Source organism: Musa acuminata, chromosome BXJ2-1 (genome assembly GCF_036884655.1).
Source record: "Musa acuminata AAA Group cultivar baxijiao chromosome BXJ2-1, Cavendish_Baxijiao_AAA, whole genome shotgun sequence".
Classification (NCBI taxonomy): Eukaryota; Viridiplantae; Streptophyta; class Magnoliopsida; order Zingiberales; family Musaceae; genus Musa; species Musa acuminata.
The window spans coordinates 22155803-22183751 of record NC_088338.1 but is presented as its reverse complement, the minus strand read 5'-3'; the positions used below and the strand labels follow the sequence as shown (position 1 = coordinate 22183751).

General features: G+C 36.6%; 1 protein-coding gene across 1 annotated transcript; it reads right to left on the bottom strand.

Annotated features, from left to right (window-relative positions):
• Positions 1 to 1630: 1630 nt before the first annotated feature.
• On the bottom strand, positions 1631 to 7178 carry LOC103973426 (SNF1-related protein kinase regulatory subunit beta-1). Its single transcript, XM_009387986.3, has 5 exons — positions 7040 to 7178; positions 6743 to 6953; positions 2449 to 2630; positions 2189 to 2351; positions 1631 to 2098 (listed from the first exon to the last, which is right to left on the bottom strand). The coding sequence occupies exons 2-5, from the start codon at positions 6911 to 6913 to the stop codon at positions 1781 to 1783; spliced, it is 834 nt and encodes a 277-aa protein (XP_009386261.1). The 5' UTR covers positions 6914 to 6953; positions 7040 to 7178; the 3' UTR covers positions 1631 to 1780.
• Between the last annotated feature and the right edge of the window lie 20771 nt (positions 7179 to 27949).

Below are 27949 nucleotides of genomic sequence, written 5' to 3'. Positions count from 1 at the left end.
GGGATGAGTCAGCATGCAATGGTATGCATCGTTCCTGCCAACGCCTGCACTTGATGGGTGAGGCTAAGGAATGCCTCGGTGGGCACCACTAGTTGTCCCGTGCCAACCTCGGGAGGTAAGAGTCCGATGTCATTGAGTAAGCGCTAGTAGCACCCCGGGGTTTGAGCTAAGGCGTTCCCATCCATCTGTGAGAGAATGGGTAGATGACCTTCGAGGGAGAAATTGGAGTGGGCAGCAAGTGCCTCCTCGGTAGGGCATTAATTGAGGTTGCTTGTTGGTGGATGCTATTGCGACATCGGGCCCTCCTTCTAGCGCTAAAATGTTGTCATGGCTTGGGAGTCAGTATGGCTTGGTTCGATCCTGATCATGCTAGGGCATCCACGTAGGCGTTCCAAGGCAGAGATCAGAGCGATGTCAAAGCGACGGTGGGTGTCTCTTGGGTCCGCCAAGGGAGAAGCTTGGTCCCTGCCCAATAGGTCGATACTGGGAGGGGGATTCCTGGCTCAATCCCTTTGAAGCTTAACTTAGCTTTTTGTGGTACCATTGCATGTTCGAGATTCGGCCCCCTTAACATGGGCCAGGGGGTCGGTGTTTATACCTCTCCTTGAGTATCGATCGCACATAAATTGTTAATGATTGCTGACACTCTAGGCAGCCAGTTCGTTTGCCCCAGATGACACGGGCTGATGGTTCGGGTTCTGCACCGCGCGGGGCTACTTTATACGATCTCGAGCACTATTGTGAGTCGTTCCCAAGTCCACTGTATCGTTTTGAAGTCGTACCATGCGTGTGCACTACGTCGACTTTGAGATGCCACGTTGATTTTGAGGTGGCTATCGACTATCGCTATGTGATGATATCGAAATATTCCCTATCAAAAGTCATTGAAATCTATAATCATCTATAGTTATTTTCATAATCCTAATAATAGCCTATACTATTGTCATATAAGACTTTTGGACGCTGGACGCTGAATGGACTCTAAATATGATTCTAAAGATTTTTAAAAGTTATTTTAATCAATAATGATGAAATATTTAATAAGTTTCTTGTCTGAATAAAACTTGGATATGGACAAGGTTGGTTGACACCTTATAGTCCAAAAAAAAAAAAGAATAGCCTCATGTGGGTGTTGACTTTAGATAATGGTTGAATTAGATTTAAAATTTTATTAGGAATAGGTGCTATATAAAATAATGTCCTCCGTGTTCTTCCAAGAGAGTTTAATAGTAAAAGATTGGAAAAAATGACATGATTCCAAAGAAAGGTCATTATTCTGCCAGCAACAATAAACTAGAGATAGCCTTGCGTGTCCATATGAAGCACATTTATCCAATATGAAATTTTACTATCAGAATATTAGATATACAATACCAAAAATATTAATATGATAATAAAATATTTCCACCAGTTATCTTATTTTTATAATTTAAAATCTCATCGTATAAAATTTTTATATCTAAAATATTAATTTGATGATGCACATGACTCGTATCAGATTGATGGTTCAAAATCTTACCTTCTCAATCAAGTTCCACTTTCGAAAGAAACAAAAAGCTGATAGTGGCAATGGATGTTTGGAAACCACGATAAGTTGCATATCCAGGTTTGGAAACCAAGATCATAACAATGAATCAAACGGGACATGGATGTGATGATAATACTTAAATAAGAAGAAACAAGAGTTGATAGTGGCAATCCAACTGCACCCTAAACCTACGTTGGAAGAAAAAGCTACTGTTCTATACAGCAAAGAAGCTTGGATCTGCGGTAAGTTTTGCTATTGCCTTCTCATAGGTTTGTAAAGGACCACAGTTACATACTTGGATTGAAACCTATGGGTCAGACCAAGGGCCACCAGTGACTGCGATGCCCATCCTTTCTCAATGAAGAGATGGTTGAGAACAACATGCTGAGGTTTTGTAGAAGATGCCTCGGCTTCTCGAGAGCCAAGAACTGTGAGGTGAAGCTGGGGCGGAAGCATTGGTGGCTCCTTCGCATAGTCCTCATCCACTGGGAATGATCCACCATAGCTGGAGTTGGGCGACGGGGGTGCCTCGAATTCAGAAACACCTTCCACAATCTCAGGAATGTAGTCCTGGAACATGGAAATGGGCATCATTAGCAGGATCTTGATTCTAGCTAGTGAAAAAGGAAAGAAAAATGTGCAAGTACTTTGTTTACTCACAGAGACATCAAGAATGTTGACAGTGTGTCCAGTTTCATAAGCCATGTGAGGAAGATCAGGAATAAACCTCAATTCACCATCCACAATGAACTTGTAGTGATAGATCCCAGATGGAAGGACCAACAAGATGGAATGATCTTTGCCTGATGTCTGCAATGCTTTCCTGAAAATTAGAAAGGTCTTAGCAACTCAATCCACTTTTTGTGAATAAGTTCCAAAAGGAAGCTAGGATTATTTGCACAGTAATCTTAGATCTCAACCTTGAAGTCCAGTTGTCCCATGATCCTTCAACCAAAACCTCCTTCCCTCCATGGCCCCAAGTAATGAGCGTAGCAATTCCATTTTCGATTGGGGGGTCAAACGGTCCATCAGAGTGATTCATCCATGTTTGACTGAAAACTGGAGGGGTATCAGCTGCTCTTTGTAATGGAGCTACTGGAATCTACAACATAAATTTACCTGTTAATCTGCTTCTTGAATAGGGCACTGATATTTAAGTAGCATCCATGCACTAAGAAAATGGCATTCGAAAACAAAAAGCACCAATAACCGTACACATATTCTGCTCAAAAAGAAGCTTTTAGTTGGAAGTGAGAAATAGAGAGAAATGAACAAAATGGAGAAAGTGATCAAAGGAAGAAAGGGATAAGATAGAACTTAAATTTAAAATCTAACATGATAACAGTATGTTTGTATCAAATCTTCATATTAAAGTTCTAAATATCTAGGTCACTTTAAAATATTTGATATCAAACTTTTGATCCCAATAGACAAAAGACCCATGTAGCTCACCCAGTACAGTTGTTGTTGAGTCACTTCACAATATTCGAAACTAATGCAGATATCCTGAAGCTAAAAGTATCATATGCTTCTAAAGGTAGGCATGGATGTCTACCTTCAAATTTCATTGGGCATTTAAACTCCAAACATTGCCAATGTAAAATTTGAAGGTCCAAAATCAGTTTCAAAATATTGGCCTAATCTTTCACAAGTTTTCAAAGCAAATCTTGATGGATTATCAACAATCAATGCAACACTTGCATTATTCCATAAATGTTACTCTCACAAATGTGAACCAAACATGTGCCTTTTGCTCATAGTTGGGAAGGCAAGAACAAGGATCATGCAATCTATATTTTGTTTCTGAAGAAAAGGGATTTTTTTATGGGTTTAGAAATTGGCCACAAGGATAACTAGAGAAGATTGCATGATTTAATATTTAATTCTAGATCATCCAATCCTTCAGTGTATATTGTCTGGTAGAGAATCAATAGACTATTTCCATGAATCTGTAGATTGCAGACTGTACACAGGGATCAAAATATTGACAAAATTCATATAGAATAATGAAAAACTCTGCATTGATAACCATGGATGAAAGAAAGGGAAACGAGGCTGAAGAAGAATGAGTGAACGTGATGTAGGATCTGTCTTTGGTAACAACCAATGAAGAGCTAAAGGCTAAAGAAAGAGGAGAACAATGCAGAAAAAAACTTTGGTACCAGCCAATTAAGGAATAAAAAGATGATAATCTAGATTCTAGTGTATAATTCTTGTCAAAGTTCAAACTGGACCCATCTAATCCTTTTCCAGCATATGATAAGAGTTAAACTGGGATGTTTCAATCTCCCAACTTATACCATTTACCATGATCCACTGGTTTAACATTCTTAAGCTTGTAAGTTACTGGTAGATTCATCAGGTCCTTTTAAACCAACTCAGGCCTTCTCTCGCATTTAATGTGGGACTAAACTGGGGAGTTACAACAATTATGTATGCATTCAGACAAGCAAAGAAAATTTATCTTTGATAGAATAATATAACAGAATTATAGAAGAAGAGGAAACAAAGATGAGATAAAGACAAATAAAATGTAGAGAAAAGGAAGAAATATCTGACAACTCAAAGACCTTTTTTATTTATCCTCAAATCAATAGCATAGAATTTTGATTTTCCTTTAAATATCATCAGATTTTTGGAACTTCATGGACAATGATACATTGCTATATCCATAATAGGACCAAAATAATAACTGGAGTTGAAATATGATTTAGCCTTTTTAAAACAGCAACTAAAAGAAAGAATGAAAATTTCAACTAGTCCTCATCATTACTCAATCTTAGTCTAAATCAGACTCAAACTAAGCCTAAACAACTCCTAGAGTGTAGAGATTAACTGATAAACATATGTGAACTCCAGAATATAGTATATAGTTAATGCCTCAGAAGAAGAAACAATTTTGAGGCATTTGGCTGAACCAATTGCATGCTCAATGGAGTCCCATATTTAGACTCGAGTCTGCTTTCCATTGTGTCATTTGGTTTGCCACAAATGGTGTCATCAGTGGCACCAATTGTGCTCACATGTTTCCAGCATTGAGGCATATGTCACAAAACTAAAAACACTTGTTTTAATTCTCTATTTAAAGTGTAATTTGTTGGAATCATTGATTTTTTCAAAAAACATTACAGAATGAACGAGAACATGAATGATTGAACGACAAAATTACCTCACTGACTCATAAGATCAAAATTGGAAAAAATATGACATGAGGTACATGCAAATCATCCTCCCATTTGTAATGCATAGGATCATGAAGAGCAACAACTTGGAACAATCAAAATATAGACATAGCTGAAACTGTCTTTTATTGCTTTTAGTATTATATAAATAGGCCTTGAACTGAAGTAACTTTAATTACTATCAAGGCGTTTAAAACAGAAGTCTCATAACCAGGTTAGTTACACTCGATGTAAAGAAACATATGCAGAGTGCTAAAAATCCAAAAAATATTTACTGTATAAACACAATAACTTTTTGTGAAACTTCAAATGATCAATCATCTGTTGAACTCAAATACTATGAAGAGTAATTTTGTTTTAAAAGCACAGAAAGAAATTAGCTGTGATATGGATACCTGGAGTAATAAGATATGGAACATCAAAAGAACAAATATTAACAGTCCTTCCATAGCGTTGGTTCTCTTTACAATGTCCAAATTGATCTGTATTACCAAGAATTCTATTTTTTTGACAGTTTCATGAATAGAAGCAATGTTTATGTTGACAAAATGATGGAACTCCAATCCATAGTTGGGGGATGACATGTGGAAGAGGTACACAGAGTTGTTCTCTGAATGTTGCTTTAAAGGTAAGCTAATAACAATGAGAATCTGTAATTGAATTGTTTAGTCTTTTACCAAATATATCACAAATTTGATGATGCAAGCAAACAGTCAAAAAGTATGACAAGAAAGAAAGCCTCTAGATAGAGAAAGCTAACATTTAACAGTATGCCCTGTAATCGCTAAAAAAGATTCCTACGAGACCAAACATTTGTTTGAAGACAATGTAGTTTTGACAAATTTATATATTTTTATTCAAGTAGAAGTTTTAGGATAATATAGAAAATTTAGGTGAATGATGAGAACTGTCCAATTATTTCTTTGTGTGCTAACAAAGATTTGAATAGAATTTAATGGCAAGAAATTGATGAAGTGGACAATGAACAAACCATAGAAATTTATAGAGAGACAAATTAGTTCTATTTAAAATGATCTTAAGAAGATTGAACAAGTACAAAAGGAACACAATTTCGAATTTTATGGATGACATTGGATGCAGTCCTCAAATTGATTAACATATAATCTGGTAAAGATAAATATTCCATTTTAACATAAGGTAAGGTCAAGTGTGTGAGACAGGAGATCAAATATATGGTACTCCCAAAAGAGAAAGTAAACAAATATGAATCTATGTTTATATGAAAAATAGGGCATGTTTAAAACTTTTGGCTTGCTCATTGTTTTATCCAGATGTCATGGAAAGAAAGAAATAAAAGGAAATGAGAGGTCCTAAAAGGTTTCTGTCAGGAAGCCCTAGAAAGCTTCCAAGCCTCAAATTTCAGTTAGGAACAACCATTGTAACTATATAAATGTAGCCAAAGGTCAAGGCTGATATGGAAAGGAAAAAGAGCCTCAAAATGAACCACTGACTAGCCTGTAACTCACGAGCAAAACATTGGCTTAATTCACCAAGAATGCAGTAAACTATTAACACCAAACAGAGAGTATCAAAGGGCTAATGAACACAGAAGAGTTGATGGTATTGAATCTACTTCATTTTCCATTGATCTGGAAATCTATCACCTTGTTGATTAATTATTATTCAAACATTAAACAGATCATCATAAACATCAATTTTAGCTACTAAGGTAAACAGTGCCATAAACCATCATGTTCTTTAAGCCAATAATCACGCACCGAAAACACTAATAATTTTCCGACAATCAAGTTCGACAATGTACCAGATCAAACATACGCCATAGCATTTATTTATATCATTAAGAACCCAAATAAAATGAACGAGATAAGCAAATTTCAGATTACAGCAAAACCATGTCTATCACAATCAAGAAATTGGAGAAAAAATAGAACTCTTTTTTTAGGAAGGCAGCACTCATCATCATAATAAAATAATCAATAGACAAAGTTAATCACCAAAAAGAAAAGGCTGGAGACAAAGGGGGTTCGAGTTGGGAGGGATGACCAAAGACCTGGGGAGCGCTCATGCGCGGGGACCGGGAGTTCCGGGGGCTCTCTGGCGGCGAGCACGCCATCTGGCCGACCGCCTGCTGAGGGCCACTGGGGACAGCAGCGTCGCGGTCGGATCCCTCCATCGGCCCGCCGTGGCCGTTCTCTCCCTCCTTTGCGGCCGCGTTCCCCATCACCGTCCAGCGAGGAAACCAGAAACAAGATCGATTCCCCCTAAAACAACAAAATCAAAGCCCAGTAAAGAATCGAAAGAAGCAAAAGGGACAAGAAAGGGAAGCGAACACCATTGCTGATCCTACTTGTTTCCTGCGGCTACCGCTCCGGCGAGAGCTTGGCGGGAGCCAGGCAGGAATGCCTCCGACGTTCGGGCTTATTTACGGCGTCTGCCACCCACGAGGCCAGCGCATGTGAGGGGGAGAGAGAGAGAAAGAGGAGGAAGCCGACGTACGCACATAAAATAGGTTGAAACGGAAGGAGTAATGGCGTGGCACGGGTCCACCGAGAGTTGTGGTAAACGTCACCGTGGTGAATCAAATGGGGAATTAGAATTTATTGTATTGAGGTTAGTTACGTCCAAGTATTTTCATTTAATTGAAAATCCGTTATTTATGTAATAATATATTAAACAATATAAATATTTAAAATTATACGTTAATATTTACGGAGAGAGAAAGGAGAGAAAGGGGGAGTTGAGAAGGGTAAGAAGGAGAATGCAAGAGAAGGTAGTCATTAAACGGTCAGAGGAGGATGGGGACAAGCGGATAAGGTGGAGTGGGTCATCCTTATCCATTTCTCCACCTTATCCTGCGATATTTTTATTTTATTTGGCCTCGTGGGTACGACGCCAAAGCCAACCGTGACTGCGCAGAAAAGCCTGACAGCGACGATAGAAGAGGTTCCGACAACAACGCCTTCGTATGGCTGAAGACCAAAAGCAAAGGCTGCAAAGAACGAGGGGGTACTCGGTAACTTTTCTTTTAAGTTGACCCGTCCATACTGTTATTCTCGAGATTTAATTATTTATAACATTTAATCAAACATTACGTGTTGATGTTTTAATAGATTTAGTTACACTACAATTCATATCACAAAACATTCTCTCATGTAAAATAGACATAAATGTTAAAACATAACCTGCAACGATCACAATAGCATTAAGTATTTGTACGTACGTGTTCAAACTTCAATAATTCGATGAACAATCATCTAAATTCCAACAACTATGCACATACAATTACATAATATTAGTTGATTAGAACGTAGGGTTGTTGATAGCATAGAACCAAAAGTCACCAGGAGCCAACAGCTTAGTCATCTGGACGCCATTGTTTGGTTGTGGATAAGGAGCACTTTGTTTCTGCCTCAGTCTTTTGTCAGGATGGAGGGTCGATAATCTTGGCGCTAGCTGACACCAAAATGAAATCTTATCCTGTGTGGTTCCCAGAAGTATAGTAGAATGACATGTTACAATAATTCATAAAATATTAAATATCATAGCGGTGTAAATTTATAAAAAAATTATGAAGGGCGATTTTAAAAAAATTATTTATATTTTAAGTATGTTTAAAAATATCTCTCTTTTATTTTTTAAATAATATTTTTAATTTAAATTTTTTAAAATATCTCTCAAAAGATTTTTTGTTAAATTTTTCTATTCATTTTTTATCAGTTTTCAACAATTACAGTATTTTCATTTATCTTATTTATAATGATTTTCAAAATTGTTCATTAGTGTTTTATCGATACATTAAAAATACTATAAACATTATTGAAAAATACTATAAGTGATATCATATCATATTACTTTAGTTATTATTACTCATAGATTATTATAATATTATATTTTTAGACTTCTAGTTGGTTAGTAGAAGTTAGAAGTTTATTTAGATTATTTATGGTATTTTCAAACAAGCCTTATAGTATTTTTATTATGATGATCAAAATATTGTAATAAATCAAAAATATTATAACAAATAAAATACTAACAAGCGAGAAAATTTTTAAGGGATAGCTTAATTTTTTTTTAAAATTATGAGTATTGTTTTAAAAAAATTTATTAGAACTTCAAGGGAAAAAAACTTTAATTTTCCATCGACTTTAGTCCCACATTGACAGTTTCCTAAACTCTTCTACTCTCCCCTCAGAAGCCTTATGAAAAAGATTAAGAAGCAAAGGTTGGCCTAAACCCATTTACATACATTTAGGTAAAATGAGTTAGATTTGGGTGCAAGTTTAGGAATGACACATATTTGATTTATTTTATAATATATTAGATAATTATGAAATTATCTATTTACCTCAGCTACAGTAATCGTCACTGCATATGTACGGATGGCGTTCACCCACGCCCACGCACCGCGCAAGTGTCCGACGTGCGTGAGCATGGCATTCACACGTGCTGACGTGTCCACCTCTGCGCGCACGCACCATGTGAATGTTCGTCATGCGCGAGCATGATATTCACACTTGCCCACGTGTGCCCACCCACGTGCGAGTGTGTGCCATGTGCAAGAGCGTGCCATTGTGCCGCTGGTTGCTGTGTTTGCATAGTGCCACAGCACTTGCTTATTGGTTGGGATTGTGATTGAACGTAAATAAATCACTTCCTAGCTAATATTGTGTGAAAGGAAATATACTCTAGAACTCTACCAAAAATTCTGAAAAAAAATTAGAGAAAGAGAGGAAAAAAGAAAATAGAAAAGTTTTTCTTATATTCATTCATTATTTTCTTATTCCTTTTATCTTTCGCGATTCTTCGTAATCGTGTTAGTAGAAGAATCATCCCGATTGTGTCTTGAGTGACTCGTGAATGATGCTTGCATGAGGTCAAGGAATAGGCTTAGGATAGCATTGCACACCTCCAAATTTCTCTTCTAAATTTTTTTAGTTTAATTTTTACATATTTAACTAATTTTTGATTTAATCAGAGGTTATTTTAGTATTACTGTTCTAATTGTTGAATCTCGAATTTTGATTATGAAACTAATTGATTGTGTTTAGATGTTTAACTGCATTTTGAGTGATGCAGGTCTACTCGATCAGGATTAGACAGTTAACGCAGGAGGAATTAACGTTGCGCCGGAGGAGATCACGTTAGGATATTAGATGGCAGAAGATTTCGGACGTTGGGCATCGGGCCAAGAGCGGAATTACGCCAAGGATATCGGGGTTGCGAAAGTCAACCGCCGATTGGGCAACAAGCCGCAAGAGAGGACGATGCGCTAAAGAATCGGACGAAGCGCTAACCAATAACGTATCGGGCAACAGAATGTCAATTCGCGTTGTAATAATCGTCTAGATCGGAGTAGAGTTTTGGTTTGTGTGTGCAGGATTAACTACGATAACGATGAAGACATAAAGCGAAACAAAGTGCCGGAGTCAAGCGTGAAGGATTCGTTGAGAGTTCGAGAGTTCGACGGAAGTCCGAAGGTTCGTCGGGAATGCTGCCGGAACTAGCCGAGAACGAGTAGGGAGCTTGCCGAAGGGTTTTTCGGAAGTTCGCCGGAAGGTTCGTTGGAAGTTCGCGGAGCTCACCGAGAAAGATCGGAGCTTGCCGAAGAAGCTCGTTGGAACTCGCCAAGATCAAATCGTGAAGTCTAGGAGCTTGCCGGGAGTCCGCAGAATGGTTTCCGAGAGTTCGTCGAAAGACCGTCGGAAGTTCGCCAGAAGCTCGCCGGAAAAAGTCTTGACTTGCGGACTTTGTAATAGCTTCGGAAATGTCTTTAAATTCGTAATTAGCACGTTATTTAGGGTTAGGATTAGTTGTTAATCCTATAACCCAAGTAAGGGCCAACTGGGCCCAAAATTAGACTTGGTTTGGGCTAAATTTAAAGCCCAACCAGTGAACCGAAGAGTCTGGCGGTGGCACCGCCCAGCACCTGAGAGCTGGGCGGTGGCACCGCTTGGCTGGGCGGTGGCACCGCTAGTCCACTATAAGTGTATGACACTGACAGGCGGTGGCACCGCCATTGACAGGCGGTGGCACCGCTAGCATCAGAAACCAAAGAGAATTCAAATTTTGGAGCCTAAATTTGAATCCTCTTGGGGCCTATAAATACCCCTCAAATCTCAGCTGAGATAACAACCTTGTGAGAAGCTAAAAGTTGAGAAAATCTTTAGGAAAAGTCTTGTTTTCAATAGCTTGAGTGTTCACCTCCTTTCTTTTCATTGAAATCTTTGTAAAAGGGGTGAACCACTTGTAAGAGGGGTGTAAGAAGGAGGTTGATCTTCACCTAGTAAAGGAAGATCGTTAGTGGATGCTTGTGGCCTCGACGGAAGAGGAATCGGAGGAGTGGATGTAGGTCACGATTGACCGAATCACTATAAACTATCGTCTTCTCTGGTTTGCATTTACTTCCTGCTATTATCTTACTGCAAACCCCTTCAATAGCTTACTGCCTTCAAGTTAAAACGCAATCGAAATGGTTTCAAACGAAACGCTGCTTTTATCGTACGAAGTTTCTAAAAGTGTTTAAATCGTCGAAAGTTTATCGTACTTTACCGCTGCACTAATTCACCCCCCCCTCTTAGTGCCGCTCCGATCCTAACAATTGGTATCAAAGCACGGTATTTCTCATTTCGGATTTACACCCGAGAGAAATGGCTTTTCATGGCTTTCAAGAGGGCTTATCGGTTTTTCGTCCACCGTTGTTTAACGGATTGGACTACATTTATTGGAAAACTCGAATGAGAGTTTTCTTGATTTCTATAAATTTGGATTTATGGAATATCGTTGAAAACGGTTTTCAACTTCCCTCTAAACCGATGAACGAATGGTCGGATTTGGAGAAGAAGTATTTTTCTTTAAATGCAAAGGCTATGAATGTCTTATTTTGCGCTTTGGACAAAAATGAGTTCAATCGGGTTTCTTTGTGCGAAACGGCTTTCAACACATGACACACTCTTGAAATCACACACGAAGGCACTTCTAGAGTTAAAGATTTGAAAATTAATATTTTAATGCATGATTTCGAGCTTGTTCGAATGAAGCCGAGCGAAACCATTATTGACATGTATACCCGTTTTACGGATGTCGTCAATGGTTTACAAGCTTTGGCAAATGTTTCTCGAATTTTGAACTTGTTAGTAAAGTTTTACGATCACTTTCGAAAGCTTAGGAATCAAAAGTAACGACAATACAAGAAACAAAAGATTTAAATATTTTTTCACTTGAAGAACTTATCGGCTCATTGATGACATATGAAATGGTGCGCAATGCACATGATGAAAACAATCAACACTTGAACCACCTTCCAAAGAATAGGAAGGATTTGGAGCTCCGGACAAATGAATACCACTTGAGCGATGACTCAAGTGATGAGGACAATGATGAACTTGAACTTCGAACACTAAATCTTAATAAGTTTATTAAACAAAAATCTAAAATAGACAATGAACTTGAACGAAGGAAGAGGCCAAAAAAGAGGAAGACAACCAAGGATAAATCAAGAACTTCCAAAGGTGAAACGGCGAATTGGGCTTTGACGGGCTTCGACTACAAGGTAAGTAACTCAACTCTCTTGAATTATTTTGAAATTACTTGAAGTTTTTCATGAGTGCTTAATTTAAATAGTAGGAATAGAAAATAAAAAATTGTTTTTATTTTTAGCATCTTTGAAAAATTAAAAATTTAATCATGAAAAGTATATTGCTAAGGCTTCATACATGTTATGTTTTGAAATGTTGAATGATGTATGCAACATTAGGGATGATAACTATATGATATGTAATAATGCTTAGGATTAATCTATGCATGTGTATCTTGATGATTTTATGTCATACATGAGTTTTTGAAGTAAATATTGATTTGAAACTCTCATTTTAAATTAACAATTGGATTAACATGTTTTTGGTTTAATTATTTTTATAACGAATTAAGATGACATTCTCATGACATATTAAGATGACATAGTGCATGTACATCTTTGTATGAATTTCTTGATAGTCTTTTGATGATAGATGTGATATCATTTTTGATGTGTTTGGTCTTGACGGCTTAATGACGAAACTTATGTTTTGATTTTAAATGATGATACATGTTTTCACAAAAAGACTTAAATACCCTCACATGAAATCAATTGTATGAAATAGAAATGAATTTTATATCCTATTTAGATTAATGAATTTATTTTACCAATCTTGTGAATCTCATGAAAATAAACATGATGAATATTTTGAAAATAAATGAGTGTATCATGCATTTGGTCTTAATGATTTCTCTTGAACATACTTTTTGAAATCATACTTGATAATGAATATCAAGATATTAAAAGGATGTTATCATGGAATCATGCTTGATAATTTATTTTACGAAATTTACCCTTCTATCTCGAATATTGACATTTTTTTTAAAAAAAAAGGGGGCAAAGGCATGCTCATAAGAAGCAAATCACATGAATAGAAATTTATAAAAATGAAAAGTAATCCTCTATCTTATTGATTTTTCAATAAATCTATGCTTGTCATATATGAATTTATTGAATGTAATTTTAAGGATGATTTCAGATTTGACAAATGCTTGATTCGTATTTACGACATAAGATACATTTTAAATATGAATCATGCTTCAATCATGTTAAATGCTTCAATCATTTTCTATCTCTAGAGTTCTCGATTTTGATGAAATACAAGTGATAAATACATTTATGATATCTTGTAAATCACTTGAATTATGAATGAGTTTTTTTTTTTTATGTGTTAAAAGAATCACTTAAAAAGAAAATGTTTTTCCCATCTTATCGAGATTAATGATTTCATGATATTGTGTGAATCTCGAAATTGATTTTGATGAAATAGTAATAACGTTATTCATGTTATGAATCTCAAAAATGATAATTTGATTATGATTTTTTTTATTAACTTGAATGAAATTTTGTTTTAACTAAATCATGAACTTTCCCTTGACTTCTTGACTTAAGAAGAAACATAATGATTACTTGATATTTGATACTTGAAATTTCTTGTGAAATGTGATCTTATTGAGATTTCTTATGCATGAAACAAATTGTTCTCCTTGCTATTTATTACCAAATGGATCATGATATCATTGCTATTATATCTCCTATGATTCATGTGTAGAGAAAGAATTTATAAATCATAATATAATGAGATTTCTTATGCAAAAATAAAGTGTTTTTGTGATTCTTTGCTAAAAGAAAATAATTATTAAAATCATGATCTTGATAATTATAACATGAAGTTCTTTATAAATCAAGATCGTTCATTATGCTCCCTCCATTTATCAAAAAGGAATTCTTCAAATGAAGTGTAACTTGTCTTTTGATTTATAAGAATTCAATGAAGTGTCATATTGATATCTTGATACTTGGAATATTTTAAAATGTGATCTTGATAAGAATGTTGCAAGTTGCTCTTTGTGCTATATCTTTTCAAATGAATCATGAGCCTTGATATCATATATTTCATAATATAGAAATAACAAGATTTCTTTGCCTTGTATGCCTTGTGTGATGATTGTACATCAATTTGTTTTATTATGAATTATATGAATCTTGATCGTGAACTTGTTAAGAAGAATTTTAATGAACCATGAATCATATCTTTGGTATTCACGAATTGATCCTTATTGATATCTTTCATGAATTCTTTGCATATTTGGCTTATTGAATGGTTGAAATTTTTAGCCATTGAGTTCTCCCTTCATTTTGACAATGACAAAGGGGGAGATAGATTGCTAGCACAATTCAAGAAAAAGGCAAAAAATTACACTTCCCAAAAGAGAAGAAATTGATATCTTGAACATCACCGGAAATTGCTAGCTTGAAATGTCAAGAAAATGTAAAAAATTATTTACTTTCCTGCACATCTAAAAAGAAGATGCAAATGTAACACTTGCCAAATTGTTTGCTTGCCTCATGTAAAACATTGTCTCTTGGTAGTTTGGCATTTTGCTAAGAAAGCAAAAATGACACTTCTCAAAAGAGAAGAAAGAGCTTGCTATCTTAAACATCACAAGCTTGCCTATCTTAAGAAACAAAAAATTTACAAAAGTGTTATCTTGCCTATCTCAAAATACAAAACATGCTACGGAAGCAAAATTGTTAGCTCAAACATTGCAAAGGAAGCAAAAATTTGCTAGCTTGCAACTTGCATATCATGAAAATTGCTAGCTTATAGTCTAAAGAGAAGCAATTAGTTGTTATCTCAAGAAAAGCAAACATGCTAAACTTACACATCTTTAATTGCTAGATTGCATGACGATAAAATTTGATACTATGTTTTTCATGTAATGTATGGAACTTTTTTTCTCTAAACACATAAGAGTAGAAACTTCTCCTTTTTGTTGATGACAAAGGGGGAGAAATATATTGATGACTTCATGCATTGAATTAAATATTTTATATATATTTGCATGATGGTTTAAATATTTTTCATAACATGTGATGAATGTTACTTAGATTTGGGATAATTCAAGTGTTCTATCAATGGCATATTGATAGGGGGAGTTTAGTTAAACTCCGGGGAGTTAAGGTTAACTCCGTTAGTCATCAATTAGTTGTCATCATCAAAAAGGGGGAGATTGTTGAATCTCGGATTTTGATGATGAAACTAATTGATTGTGTTTAAATGTTTAACAGCATTTTGAGTGATGCAGGTCTACTCGATCAGGATTATATAGTTAACGCAGGAGGAATTGACGTTGCACCGGAGGAGATCACGTTAGGATATTGGATGGTAGAAGACTTCGGACGTCGGGCATCGGGCCAAGAGCGGAATTGCGCCAAGGATATCGGGGTTGCGGAAGTCAACCGCCGATTGGGCAACAAGCCGCAAGAGAGGATGATGAGCTGAAGAATCGGACGAAGCGCTAACCAATAACGTGTCGGGCAATAGAATGTAAATTCGCGTTGTAATAATCGTCTAGATCGGAGTAGAGTTTTGGTTTGTGTGTGCAGGATTAACTACGATAACGATGAAGACATAAAGCGAAATAAAGTGCCGGAGTCAAGCGCGAAGGATTCGTTGGGAGTTCGAGAGTTTGACGGAAGTCCGAAGGTTCGTCGGGAATGCTGCCGGAACTAGCCGAGAATGAGTAGGGAGCTTGCCGAAGGGTTTTTCGGAAGCTCGTCGGAAGGTTCGTTGGAAGTTCGCGGAGCTCACCGAGAAAGATCGGAGCTTGCCGAAGAAGCTCGTTGGAACTCGCCAAGATCAAATCGTGAAGTCTAGGAGCTTGCCGGGAGTCCGCAGAATGGTTTCCGAGAGTTCGTCGAAAGACCGTCGGAAGTTCGCTGGAAGCTCGCCGGAAAAAGTCTTGACTTGTGGACTTTGTAATAGCTTAGGAAATGTCTTTAAATTCGTAGTTAGCATGTTATGTAGGGTTAAGATTAGATGTTAATCCTATAACCCAAGTAGGGGCCAATTGGGCCCAGAATTAGACTTGGTTTGGGCTAAATTTAAAGCCCAACCAGTGAACCGGAGGCACCGCCAGACTGGGCGGTTGCACCGCCTAGCACCCGAGAGTTGGGCGGTGGCACCGCTTGGCTGGGCGGTGGCACCGCCAGTCCACTGTCAGTGTCTGACACTGACAGGCGGTGGCACCGCCAGCATCGGAAACCAAAGAGAATTCAAATTTTGGAGCCCAAATTTGAATCCTCTTGAGGCCTATAAATACCCCTCAAATCTCAGCTGAGATAACAACCTTTTGAGAAGCTAGAAGTTAAGAAAAGCTTTAGGAAAAGTCTTGTTTTCAATAGCTTGAGTGTTCACCTCCTTTCTTTTCATTGAAATCTTTGTAAAAGGGGTGAACCACTTGTAAGAGGTTGTAAGAGGGGTGTAAGAAGGAGGTTGATCTTCGCCTAGTAAAGAAAGATCGTTAGTGGATGCCGGTGGCCTCGACGGAAGAGGAATCGGAGGAGTGGATGTAGGTCACGATTGACCGAACCACTATAAACTACCGTCTTCTCTGGTTTGCATTTACTTCCTTCTATTACCTTACTACAAACCCCTTCAATAGCTTACTGCCTTCAATTTAAAACACAATCAAAACAGTTTCAAATGAAACGCTGCTTTTATCGTACGAAGTTTTCGAAAGTGTTTAAATCGTCGAAAGTTTATCGTACTTTACTGCTGCACTAATTCACCCCCCCCCCCGTCTTAGTGCCGCTCCGATCCTAACACTAATAAAAATAAGGATACTAATAGGGAATATATAATCAGCCGGCCATCATCCACCACTCCAACGCAACATAAGGCCCATGAGAGAAAAAAAGGCCCAAATGACTTAGACACCCTCATGCTCTCATGAATATGAATCCAAGAGATAGCTCGAGTTAGTTACCGAACCACCTCCCTTATGGAATATTTACATAAATATTTTCGAGAGTACAAGGAACAACTCGAGTTAATTACTAAACTACCTCCCTTACGGAATATTCATATGAATATTTTTGAAATCTTAAAAGTCAATTTAGGTTGTTTATAAACTAGCTACCCTATGGAATATTCGCAAAAATATTTTTGGAAGCTTAGAAGGCAATTTGGGTCGATTACGAATTGACTCCCTTGTGGAATATTTGCAAGAATATTCTCAAAAGCCTAAAAGGCAATTTGAGTCGGTTACGAATGGCTCCAAAATAAAATATTTATAAGAATATTCTTGGAAGCCTAGAAGGAAGTTCAGGTCAGTTACGAATCGGCTCCCATTATGGATTATGTTGAATCTCGAATTTTGATAATGAAACCAATTGATAGTGTTTATCTAATGTGCGTTTGAGTGACGCAGGACTAGCTTCGATCAGAAGAGGCAAATCGATTTAAACAAGAGGAATTAGACGTTGGGCTAGAGCAAACACGTTAGAAGATTGGATGTCGAGCCGGAGGATTGGTTGACGTGTCGGTAGAAGGCTTCGGTCCGTGAATTCGGGTATCGGGCCAAGAAGATCGGACATTGCGCTAAGGAGATCAGATGTTGCGAGAAGACAACATGCTGATTGGGCAATGTTAGGATCAAGAGCACTAAGAGGGAGGGGGGGTGAATTAGTGCAGCGGAAAACTTTCGACGATTAAAACTGCATTCGTACGATAAGAGCAATTTCGGTAGAAAAGCCGATTCGTAAATCACTTTAACTTTGGATCAAGCAAGATGCGGTTAAAGCAAGTCTATGAAAGTCGTTTGCAGTTGTGAAGGAAATCAAAATGTAAGCGCAAACTGAAATATGATGTTCGTACGATAAAACTGATTTACGTCTAAACACGATTCGGAAAATACTGAACTTTGAAACACGATCGTAAATGCGCAGAAGGCAGTAAGCTATTGAGAAGGTTTGCAATAAAGATAATATGCTCAAAGTAAATGCAAACTAGAGAGCACCGTAATTTTAGAGTGGTTCGGTTAATCTTGACATACATCCACTTTTGGCTTCCTCCACCGACGTCCACTAGAGGCCTTCCTTCAATAGGCAAAGGCCAACCACCCTTTTACAGTTTCACTCCTTTTGACGGGCTTAGGAGACAACCCTTACAGAATTTTCTCTCCTCTCTTGACAGATCAAAACTTGGAAGAAAAGAGGAAGGAGAACTTTTAACTCATACAACACTTTTGAGCTCTAAAAATCACAGAGTAAGATTAGGATTTCGGTGGTTTTTAGTTACTCTATCATTGCTGAAAGGGTGGGGTATTTATAGGCCCCAACCCAGTTTGAATTCTGAGTTCAAAACTGTCAATTCTCGGAATTCTAGGGTCTGGCGGTTGCACCGCCTGGCAAAGCTCGAAGACTGAGCCTTTGGGCGGTGCCACCTCCTGTCAGGGGTGGTTGCACCTCCTGCCAGAGCTCGGAGACCGAGCTCAGGCGGTTGCACCTCTATCAGAGGCGGTTGAACCGCCTAGCCAGAGCTCGAAGACTGAGCCCTGGGCGGTGCCACCGCCGACCCAAGCGGTGCCACCTCTGGCCAAGAAATCTGGGTCCGAATGAGCTAATCCATTCGACCCAATTTGGGTCTATCAAGGGCCCAATTGCCCCAAGATTAAGTTAATGGGATCACCTCCCATTTCTAACTTAATCATCGTGCTAGCTACGAATTTCTTAAGGCATTTACTGCAACTTGCTCTGGTGCGTCAATCGCTTCTTCCGGCGAACTTCCGGCGAACATCCGACAAACCTTCGATGATGCTCTGGCGGACTTTCGGCAAATTCCTGGACTTGCGACGATCCACTTGGCGAGTTCTGATGAGCTTCTTTTGGCAAGCTCCTGGACTTCTCAGATTTGTTCTCGCAGAACCTCCGACGACCGTCCGGACTTCCGTCGAGCTCTCGAACTCCCAACGTGATCATAGTCTTGACTCCGGCGCAACTCCTGCTGCATATCTTACTTTCATCGTAGTTAATCCTGCACACTTATCTCAACATATGGATTAGATAAAAAATGACAATTGACGTCATCATCAAAATTCGAGATTCAACAATCTCCCCCTTTTTTATGATGACAATCAATTGATAACAGAATTAACCTTAACTCCCCCTATCTATGTGCCATAATTGAGATAAGTCATTCTTGAATTCAAAGCCTTTGAATTCAGGAGACATATTGATAAGTTAAAATCATTTAACCTTATCAATACTCCCATCATGATTCCCATCATGATGTATCTCTTTGAAAATGATGTATGATGTCAAGGCTTGACATCCATTTTCAAATTTCAAATGTGAATGATGGTAATGATAGCAATGGTAAGATATCAACATGTAAAATTTTGAATTAAGATTTTGATATCTTAACATGATGCACACATTTCAAGTGTTTTAGTCATCATAGCATTTCATCACATGGTAAGATATCAACACATAAAATTATGATGCAAGTTCTTGATATCTTAACATGATGCAAATATGGCAATCATAGCAAACATGGCATAATATAAATATGGCAATCATAGTTATCATCAATTCATATATTTTCGATCATCACATGGTAAGATATCAACACGTAAAATTACGATGCAAGTTCTTGATATCTTAACATGATGCAAATATGGCAATCATAATTATCATCAATTCATATATTTTCGATGATGCAATCAAATATGGCAATCAGATTTTATCTCCCCCTTTGTCATTATCAAAAAGAAGGGAAGAATACAATTCGTAATTTTTTTTCCCTTTACATCAATTTTCAAATCATGACAAAGTTAAAGTATCAATTCTTTTTCAATATGTTTGTGCATCATTATAGTTTCAAATTAAAACATGCATAATTTTAAAACCTTACATTTCATCCTTATGCATGATACCAAATAAATCAATCATCACTATGGGCATATCATACATGATATGAAGACATTAAAATTTTAAGCATTTCTTACTTATTTTCTCTCCCTTTCCATCAATTTTCAAATCATCACATAAAGAATAATAAGAAAAATTAATTTGGTGATGAGTTATACTTCATGAAAACAAGGGAGTATCGAAACATTGAAGAAAAATCAATTTATATATACAATGTTCTAAACATCAAAGCACATCATCTCAAGTTGTGAGAAAAAAATAATCAAGGAAACATTATGATTCATTTGGACAAATATTCTCTTTAATAAAATGTAAGAAATCATTCGAGAATAAAAAATGAGTAATCTTAATTTACATAAGACAAATATTAAGTTTTGATTCCGAGAATTCAAGATCATGATTTCAATAATGCTTCCTTTTAATATATAGCAAGTAGAATCATAGGAGATCAAATAGCAAAAGATGTTCAAAAGAAATTTTAAGTTATGAATTCTGAAAGAGATATTCTCTTTAGTAAACGGCGAAAAGAGACATAAGAGATCAAATGATATAATATCTTGATTCATGCATAAGAAATCTCCAAGTTATAATTCTTAAAAAATATGATAAAAGCTCATTAAAATTCAAATCGTCAACTCAAAATCATTTTCAAGAGATTTAAAATGGCATAAGTAACTTTATCAATCTCTTAGTAAAAAAAATCGATAAGATAGAGAAAAAGAAAATTTCAAGAAAAATGCTTTCCTCTTTTTAGTTATTTTAATTCATGTGATTTATTTCATAGAAGCATGCCTTTTTCATTTATGCCAAATCGAAGCATATATCATCATTTAAACCAACAAATAAATTTCCTCATCATGACCAAAAATAGAACACATTAAACATAAGGCTTCTTTAAACAAGCGATTTGGTTTATCATTTTGATTCCAATGATAATACAATTTTCTTTTTATATGTTTCATTTTGCATGATTGATTTCATATTAGGATGCTCAAGTTTTTCGTATAAAAACCATACATCATAGTTTAAAATCGAAAGAGCAAGAAAAATCATAGAAATCATCAAGATCATTAAAAATCATTATGATACACATTCATGCTTCTTAAACACATACATAAGATTAATCTTATTAGGTCTACAAACATTAGATTAACATTTTGTTGTATTTTCATAATACATACAATTGTCATTATCATTTTCAAAATCAGCTAGAAAAAGAAAAGCATGATCCCCTTTTATTTATTTATTTATATTTTATATTTTATATACTAATTTAAAAACAACATATGAAATGCATCAAGTAATTTCAAAATAAACTAAGGGGGTTTCGTTTGAGTATTTTACCTTATTGTCGAGAGTCACCAAAGCGATGTTTGTCGTTTCGTCTTCATCGGTTTACTCCTCTTCTTCGGAGGTACTCATTTTGTCCCAAAGTGTTTTATTCTTCTTGCGTTAATAGCAAGTAGTTGTGTTCTTTTTAAGTTTACTTTTAATTTTTTATTATTATTTTAAAAACTTTTTAATCTTTATTGTAAGAGATTCAAGTTCACCATAACTTGAGCTTTCGCTCGAGTGATCTTCTTTTATTCTAAGTACAAAATTCTTCCTGTTCTTTGGAAAGTGATTCTCTTGTTCGTCAAGTGCATCATGAGTCATTTCATAGGTCATCAAGGACACGATAAGTTCTTCAAGTGAAAATTTATTTAAATCTTTTGTCTCTTGTATTGTTGTTACTTTTGATTCCCAATTTTTAGAAAAAGATCTTAAGATCTTGTTAACAAGTTCAAAATTAGAAAAGCATTTGCCAAGAGCTTTTAAACCATTGATGACATCTATAAAACGAGTGTACATGTCAACAACGGTTTCGCTTGGCTTCATTCAAAAATCATACATTAAAAGATTGACTTTAGACTCTTTTGTTGAATCTCGTATTTTGATGATGAAACTCCTTGATATATGTTTATAATTTAATCCGCGTTTTGAGTGACGCAGGGTGCTTCGATTAGGATGAGACAATTAAAGCAGGAACATCATGTTGTGCCGGAGGAACATATCAGAAGATTGGACGTCGGGCCGGTGGATCGGTTGACGTATTGACAGAAGGCTTCGGGTCGTGGACTCAGGCATCGGGCCAAGAAGAGCAGATATTGTGCCAAGGATATCGGAGTTGCGGAGTCAACTGGCCGATTGGGCAATAGGCTGCAGGAAAGGACGATGCGCCGAAGAATCGGACGAAGCGTCGAGGGACCAATGACATGCCGGACAACTTGGTTAATTGCTTAGGATTAATTGTCTCGATCGAAGTTTTTGTTTTGAGTGTGCAGGATTAACTACGATGAAAGTAAGACATGCAGCAGGAGTTGCGCCGGAGTCATGACAATGATCACGTTGGGAGTTCGAGAGCTCGACAGAAGTTCGGACAGTCGTCGGAGGTTCTGCGGGAACAAATCCGAGAAGTCCAGAAGCTTGCCAAAGGAGCTCGTCGGAACTTGCCAAGTGGATCATCACAGTCCAGGAGTTTGCCGGAAGTCCGCAGGAGCATCACCGAGGGTTCATCGGATGATCGACGGAAGTTCGCCGGAAACTCACCGGAAGAAGCGAGTGACGCACCGAAGCAAGCTGCAGAATATGTCTTAGGAAATAATCATAGTTAGCACTTTGATTAAGTTAGAAATGGGAGGTGATCCCATTAGCTTAATCCTGGGGCAATTGGGCCCCTGAAGAACTCAAATTGGGTTGAATGGTTCAACCCATTCGGACCTAGGTTGCTGTGGGAGGTGCAACCGCCCAAGCAGGGAGGTAGCACCGCCCAGGCTATGTCTCCCAGCGAGACTGGGCGGTGCAACCGCCCCAGCCAAGAGGTGCAACCGCCCAGGGCTCAGTCTCCGAGCGAGACTGGGCGGTACAACCTCCTCTGTCAGGAGGTAGCACCGCCAGAGCTCAAGTTTCGAGCTCTGCCAGGCGGTGCAACCTCTCCAGTCAAGCGGTGCAACTACCTGAGCTCGGTCTTCGAGCTCTGGCAGAGAGGTGCAACCGCCCCTGACAGAGGTAGCACCGCCCAGAGGCTCAGTCTTCGAGCTCTGCCAGGCGGTGCAACCGCCCCAGTCAGGAGGTGCAACCGCCTGATCCCGGAATTCCGGGATTTGATCGTTTTGAGCTCCAAATTTGAACTGGGTTGGGGCCTATAAATACCCCACCCATTCAGCACTGAAAAGATACAGAACTACATCAAATTCTTGATCTTTTCTGTGATTCTAAGAGCTCAAATTTGTGTAAAGTCCAAAAGTTCTCCTCTTTCTGTTCTTCAAGTCTTGAGTTGTAAAGAGAGGAGAGAAAGGTTCTGTAAGGGTTGTCTCATGAGCCCGTCAAAAGGAGTGAAACTGTAAAAGGGCAGTTGGCCTTCGCCTATTGAAGGAAGGCCTCTAGTTGACGTCGGTGACCTCGTCAGTGGAGGAAGCCAAAAGTGGAGTAGGTCAAGACTGACCGAACCACTCTAAATGTCTGGTTCGCTTTTATTTTGAGCACTTTATCATTACTGCAAACCTCCTACATAGCTACTGCTCTCTACGCTTTTACGAACAAGTTTCTAAGTTTTGATCTTTCCGAATCTGCATTCAAACGTAAATCGGTGTTTTCGTACGATCTTGACATTGCAGTTTACATTTACGTTTTGATTCTATTTATAACTGCAAACTGTCTTCTGCGCTTTTACGAACGAGTTTCTTTGCAGTTTACGTTTACGTTTTGATTCCATTTATAACCGCAAACTGCGCTTAGACGCAATCTGCGCCTAGACGCAAACTGCGCTTAGACGCAAACTGCGCTTAGACGAAATCTGAGCTTAGACGCAAACTGCGCTTAGATGCAAATTGCGCTTAGGCGCAATCTGCATTTAGATGCAAACTGCATTTAGACGCAAACTGCATTTAGACGCAAACTGCGTAAACTGCGCTTAGACGCAAACTGTGTTTAGACGTAAACTACACTTAATCATAAGTAATCTTAGAATCGACTTTTGCATCAAAATAGTTTTTATCGAACGAACGCAGCTTTCGATTTTAATCACTGAAAGATTTCCGCTGCACTAATTCACCCCCCCCCCCTCTTAGTGCTCTCGATCCTAACAATTGGTATCAGAGCAGGGTATTTCTCATTTCGGATTTACACCCGAGAGATATGGCTCTTCAAGAGGGCTTTTCAGTCTTTCGCCCACCGTTCTTTAACGGATTGGACTACACTTATTGGAAAACTCGAATGAGAGTTTTCTTGGTTTCTCTAAATCTGGATTTATGGAATATCGTTGAAAACGGTTTTCAACTTCCCTCTAAACCGATGAACGAATGGTCGGATTTAGAGAAGAAGTATTTTTCTTTAAACGCAAAGGCTATGAATGCCTTATTTTGCGCTTTGGACAAAAATGAGTTCAATCGGGTTTCTTTGTGCGAAACGACTTTCGATATTTGGCGCACTCTTGAAATCACGCACGAGGGAACTAGTAGAGTCAAAGACTCGAAAGTTAATATTTTATTGTTTGATTTCGAGCTTTTTCATATGAAACCAAGCGAAACCGTTGTTGACATGTACACCCGTTTTACAGATGTCGTCAATGGTTTAAAATCACTTGGTAAAAGCTTTTCGGACTTTGAACTCATTAACAAAGTTTTGCGCTCACTTTCTAAAACTTGGGATTCAAAAGTTACTGCTATTCAAGAATCCAAAAACTTGAACCAATTTCCACTTGAAGAACTAATTGGTTCATTAATCACATATGAAATGACGTGCAATGCACGTGAAGAACTTGAGAACCACCTTCCAAAGAACAGGAAGGATTTGGGACATAGAACATTTGAAGACCACTCGAGCATAAGCTCAAGTGATGGTGAACTTAAACTACAAATGAAACAAAAATTAAAAACTAAAAAGAACGGAACTACTTGCTTTGAACACAAGAAGAAGAACAAAAATTGGGATGAATCAAGCTCCTCCGAAGACGAGGAGAAAATCAACAAAGGCGAGGTGGCAAACTACGCCTTTACGCCTTTCGACGCTGAGGTAATCAAAATGCCTTTAATTTACTTTGAAATTACATGATGCTTTTCATAAAGCATTTTTCTTTTTTTTAATTTTCTTGAAAATTACATGTTTAATAATTTTATAATGAAAATACAAACAATTAGGAATCATGCTGATCATTCTAGTAATTTTGAAAATAATCATGAAAATTGCATGTTTATGATAAACAAAATGATTTTGATTAAAAATACCTTATGAAATCATGCTATATGTGGTTGAGAAGTAATAATGTGTATCATGTTGATTTCCATTGTTATTTCTCGATTTTGAGTATATGAAATCATGTTCAATTTGAAGTTATGATTAATAAGTATATATTTTTTTGAAATTATGATGATTCTTGATTATCGATTTTCATGATAATAACAGTGGCTTTAAAAAATTGATGCATGTTTTCATAAATGAAAAGGCATGCTAACATGAAATCGACCACTTAAAATGAAACACTTAAAAAGGGGGAAAATATATTATCAATGAAATCATGAATCTATTTATGTTATAAATTTTGTGAGCTATAAAAATGATTTTGATGATTTAAATTTGAAATGAGTTTTATCAAAATCATGATATTGATTTATCAAATTGAATGAATTGAAAATGAATAATGATTTTTCTCTTGAATGATTGTGACTTGTATTCCTTAAATTCATGATATGATTTTTATGTAATTCTTTGTATTCATGAAATATTTATCTCATCACCCAATTATTTCTTTTCAATATTCCTCAAGTGATGATATGAATGCATGAGATATTCATGAATTTATTTTGATGTATGCAAATGAGAAGTTTCGATCATGCATGGTAGGATGCAATATGACAAATTAATACCATGATGATTTGAAATATTTATGATTTGAAATGATGCATATGCTTTTTATTATGATAATGTATGATGTGTATCATGAATGCTTAAAAAATTAAATAAATAAATGTTTATATCATGTTAGATGGTTTTATATATTGTGCATGATAAGCTATAAGTGGTGATTGAAACAATAATTAAAATAATATGAATGATGATTTGGAATCATGCATATAATAATGAGTTTATATGGTTTAAAAATGTGCATGTTTTAATTTGAAAATATAATGATGCACAAATGAGATTGATACTAACCTTTGTCATGATTTAAAAATTGATGTAAAGGGTTTTTCCCTTCTTTTTGACAATGACAAAAGAGGAGATAGCTAGCTTGCACAATTCAAGAAGAAAGCAAAAATTGCACTTCTCAAAAGAGAAGAAATTGCTATCTTGAACATCACCAAGAAGTGCTATCTTGCAAATCTCAAGACACACAAATGCAATCATGCAAAATTTGTAATTTTGCACATCATTAAAATTTATGATGCTTTGGTGATTATGCATGTTCTAAAATGTTATAAGATTCACTAGCTTGCATGATGTAGAACTTAGCTATATTGAACATCACCAAGGAATGCTATCTTGCCTATCTCAAGAAGCAAAAAGTCAACTTGCACATCTAGCAAAACTTATATTTCAAGAAGCAAGAGTTGCTTTCTTGAACATCTCAAAATTGCTAGCTTGCGGGCCTTAAAATGTAGAAATTATTTGCTAGCTTGTATATGGTAAACTTGCTATCATACTACCATGATGATGAGCATGCCTTATCTTCATGATTATATTTGAAAAACTATGGCAAAAATATGTCCGAATGATTAAACGTGTTAAAATTATTTTTCGGACTTTTTTGATTGAATGATCAAATCACTTGATTGCCATAATGATTTTACACAATTACTTGCCATGATTACATGTTGGAAATTATGTGCTTGAATACAAAAATTTTCATGATAATAAGCATGTTTTACCTTCATGATTGTAATTGAATATCTCTAGTAAAACCCTATCCAAATGTATGAAAGTGTCAAATTTCATTTTCGGATTTTGTTGATCCTAACAATTGGATTTTCTTAATACATTATCCTTTTCCGAACTTAACAAGTATATGTCATATCAAGTTTAATTCACATCATTGATTTTTGACATATGGAATCATCTAGCAAATGCACTTATCATGTGAAAAATATTTTTCGAGAAACATATTTGATGATTCCCTCTTATAAAAGGATGATATTTTTATATACAAGGATTTGACTCACTTACATATCTTAATCCTTGCAAAAATGAAGTGTGCTTTAATATCTTATCGATTTGAACTTCACATATGGCTTTCCTCCTTCATGTAAAAAGATAACAAATAAAAAGGAAGAAGCAATAAAAGCTATCTCCATGTCATGTTTTCCTCGAGATGTTTGCATAATTGGTATCCTATCACTCACTATTGGAAAATGACATAAACCAACTTATGACATCACACTTATATTTAAAATTTGCTTATATCGTTCTCCTTGTTGTTGATGACAAAGGGGGAGAAATATATAAATTGATACTATGAGTGCCATATTTGAAGAATATGAATAGATGTCATGAATGCCATATTATGATGAGATATCAAAAGCAGCATTCATATGAATAGGTGCTATGAATGTCATATCATGTTAAGATATCAAGAACTTGAATCGCAATTTTACATATTGATATCTTACCATTTGATGATAGCAAACTTGCATGATGGTAACAATAGATATTATGTTTTTCATGCAATGAGTTAAAACATACATCACAAACACTTGATTGTGGTACCTCTCCTTTTTGTTGATGACAAAGGGGGAGAAGTATGTTGATGACATCACATGTTATGCATAAGTTTATGATGACATGTTGCTTGGATTTTTTAATCCAAGAGTTTCTATCAATATGGCATATTGATAGGGGGAGTTTGTTTAAACTCTGGGAGTTAAGGTTAACTCCGTTTATGATGACATGTTGCTTAGATTTTTGAATCTAAGAGTTTCTATCAATAAGGCATAT

What these genes read in the sequence shown, in the direction of transcription:
- LOC103973426 (XM_009387986.3), bottom strand. Translation starts at nt 6,913, where the DNA reads ATGGGGAACGCGGCCGCAAAGGAGGGAGAGAACGGCCACGGCGGGCCG. An exon ending in CGCGCATGAGCGCTCCCCAG is followed by an intron (nt 2,631 to 6,742) that starts GTCTTTGGTCAT and finishes TTTATGTTGTAG; the next exon opens with ATTCCAGTAGCTCCATTACA. An exon ending in TCAACATTCTTGATGTCTCT is followed by an intron (nt 2,099 to 2,188) that starts GTGAGTAAACAA and finishes TCCATGTTCCAG; the next exon opens with GACTACATTCCTGAGATTGT.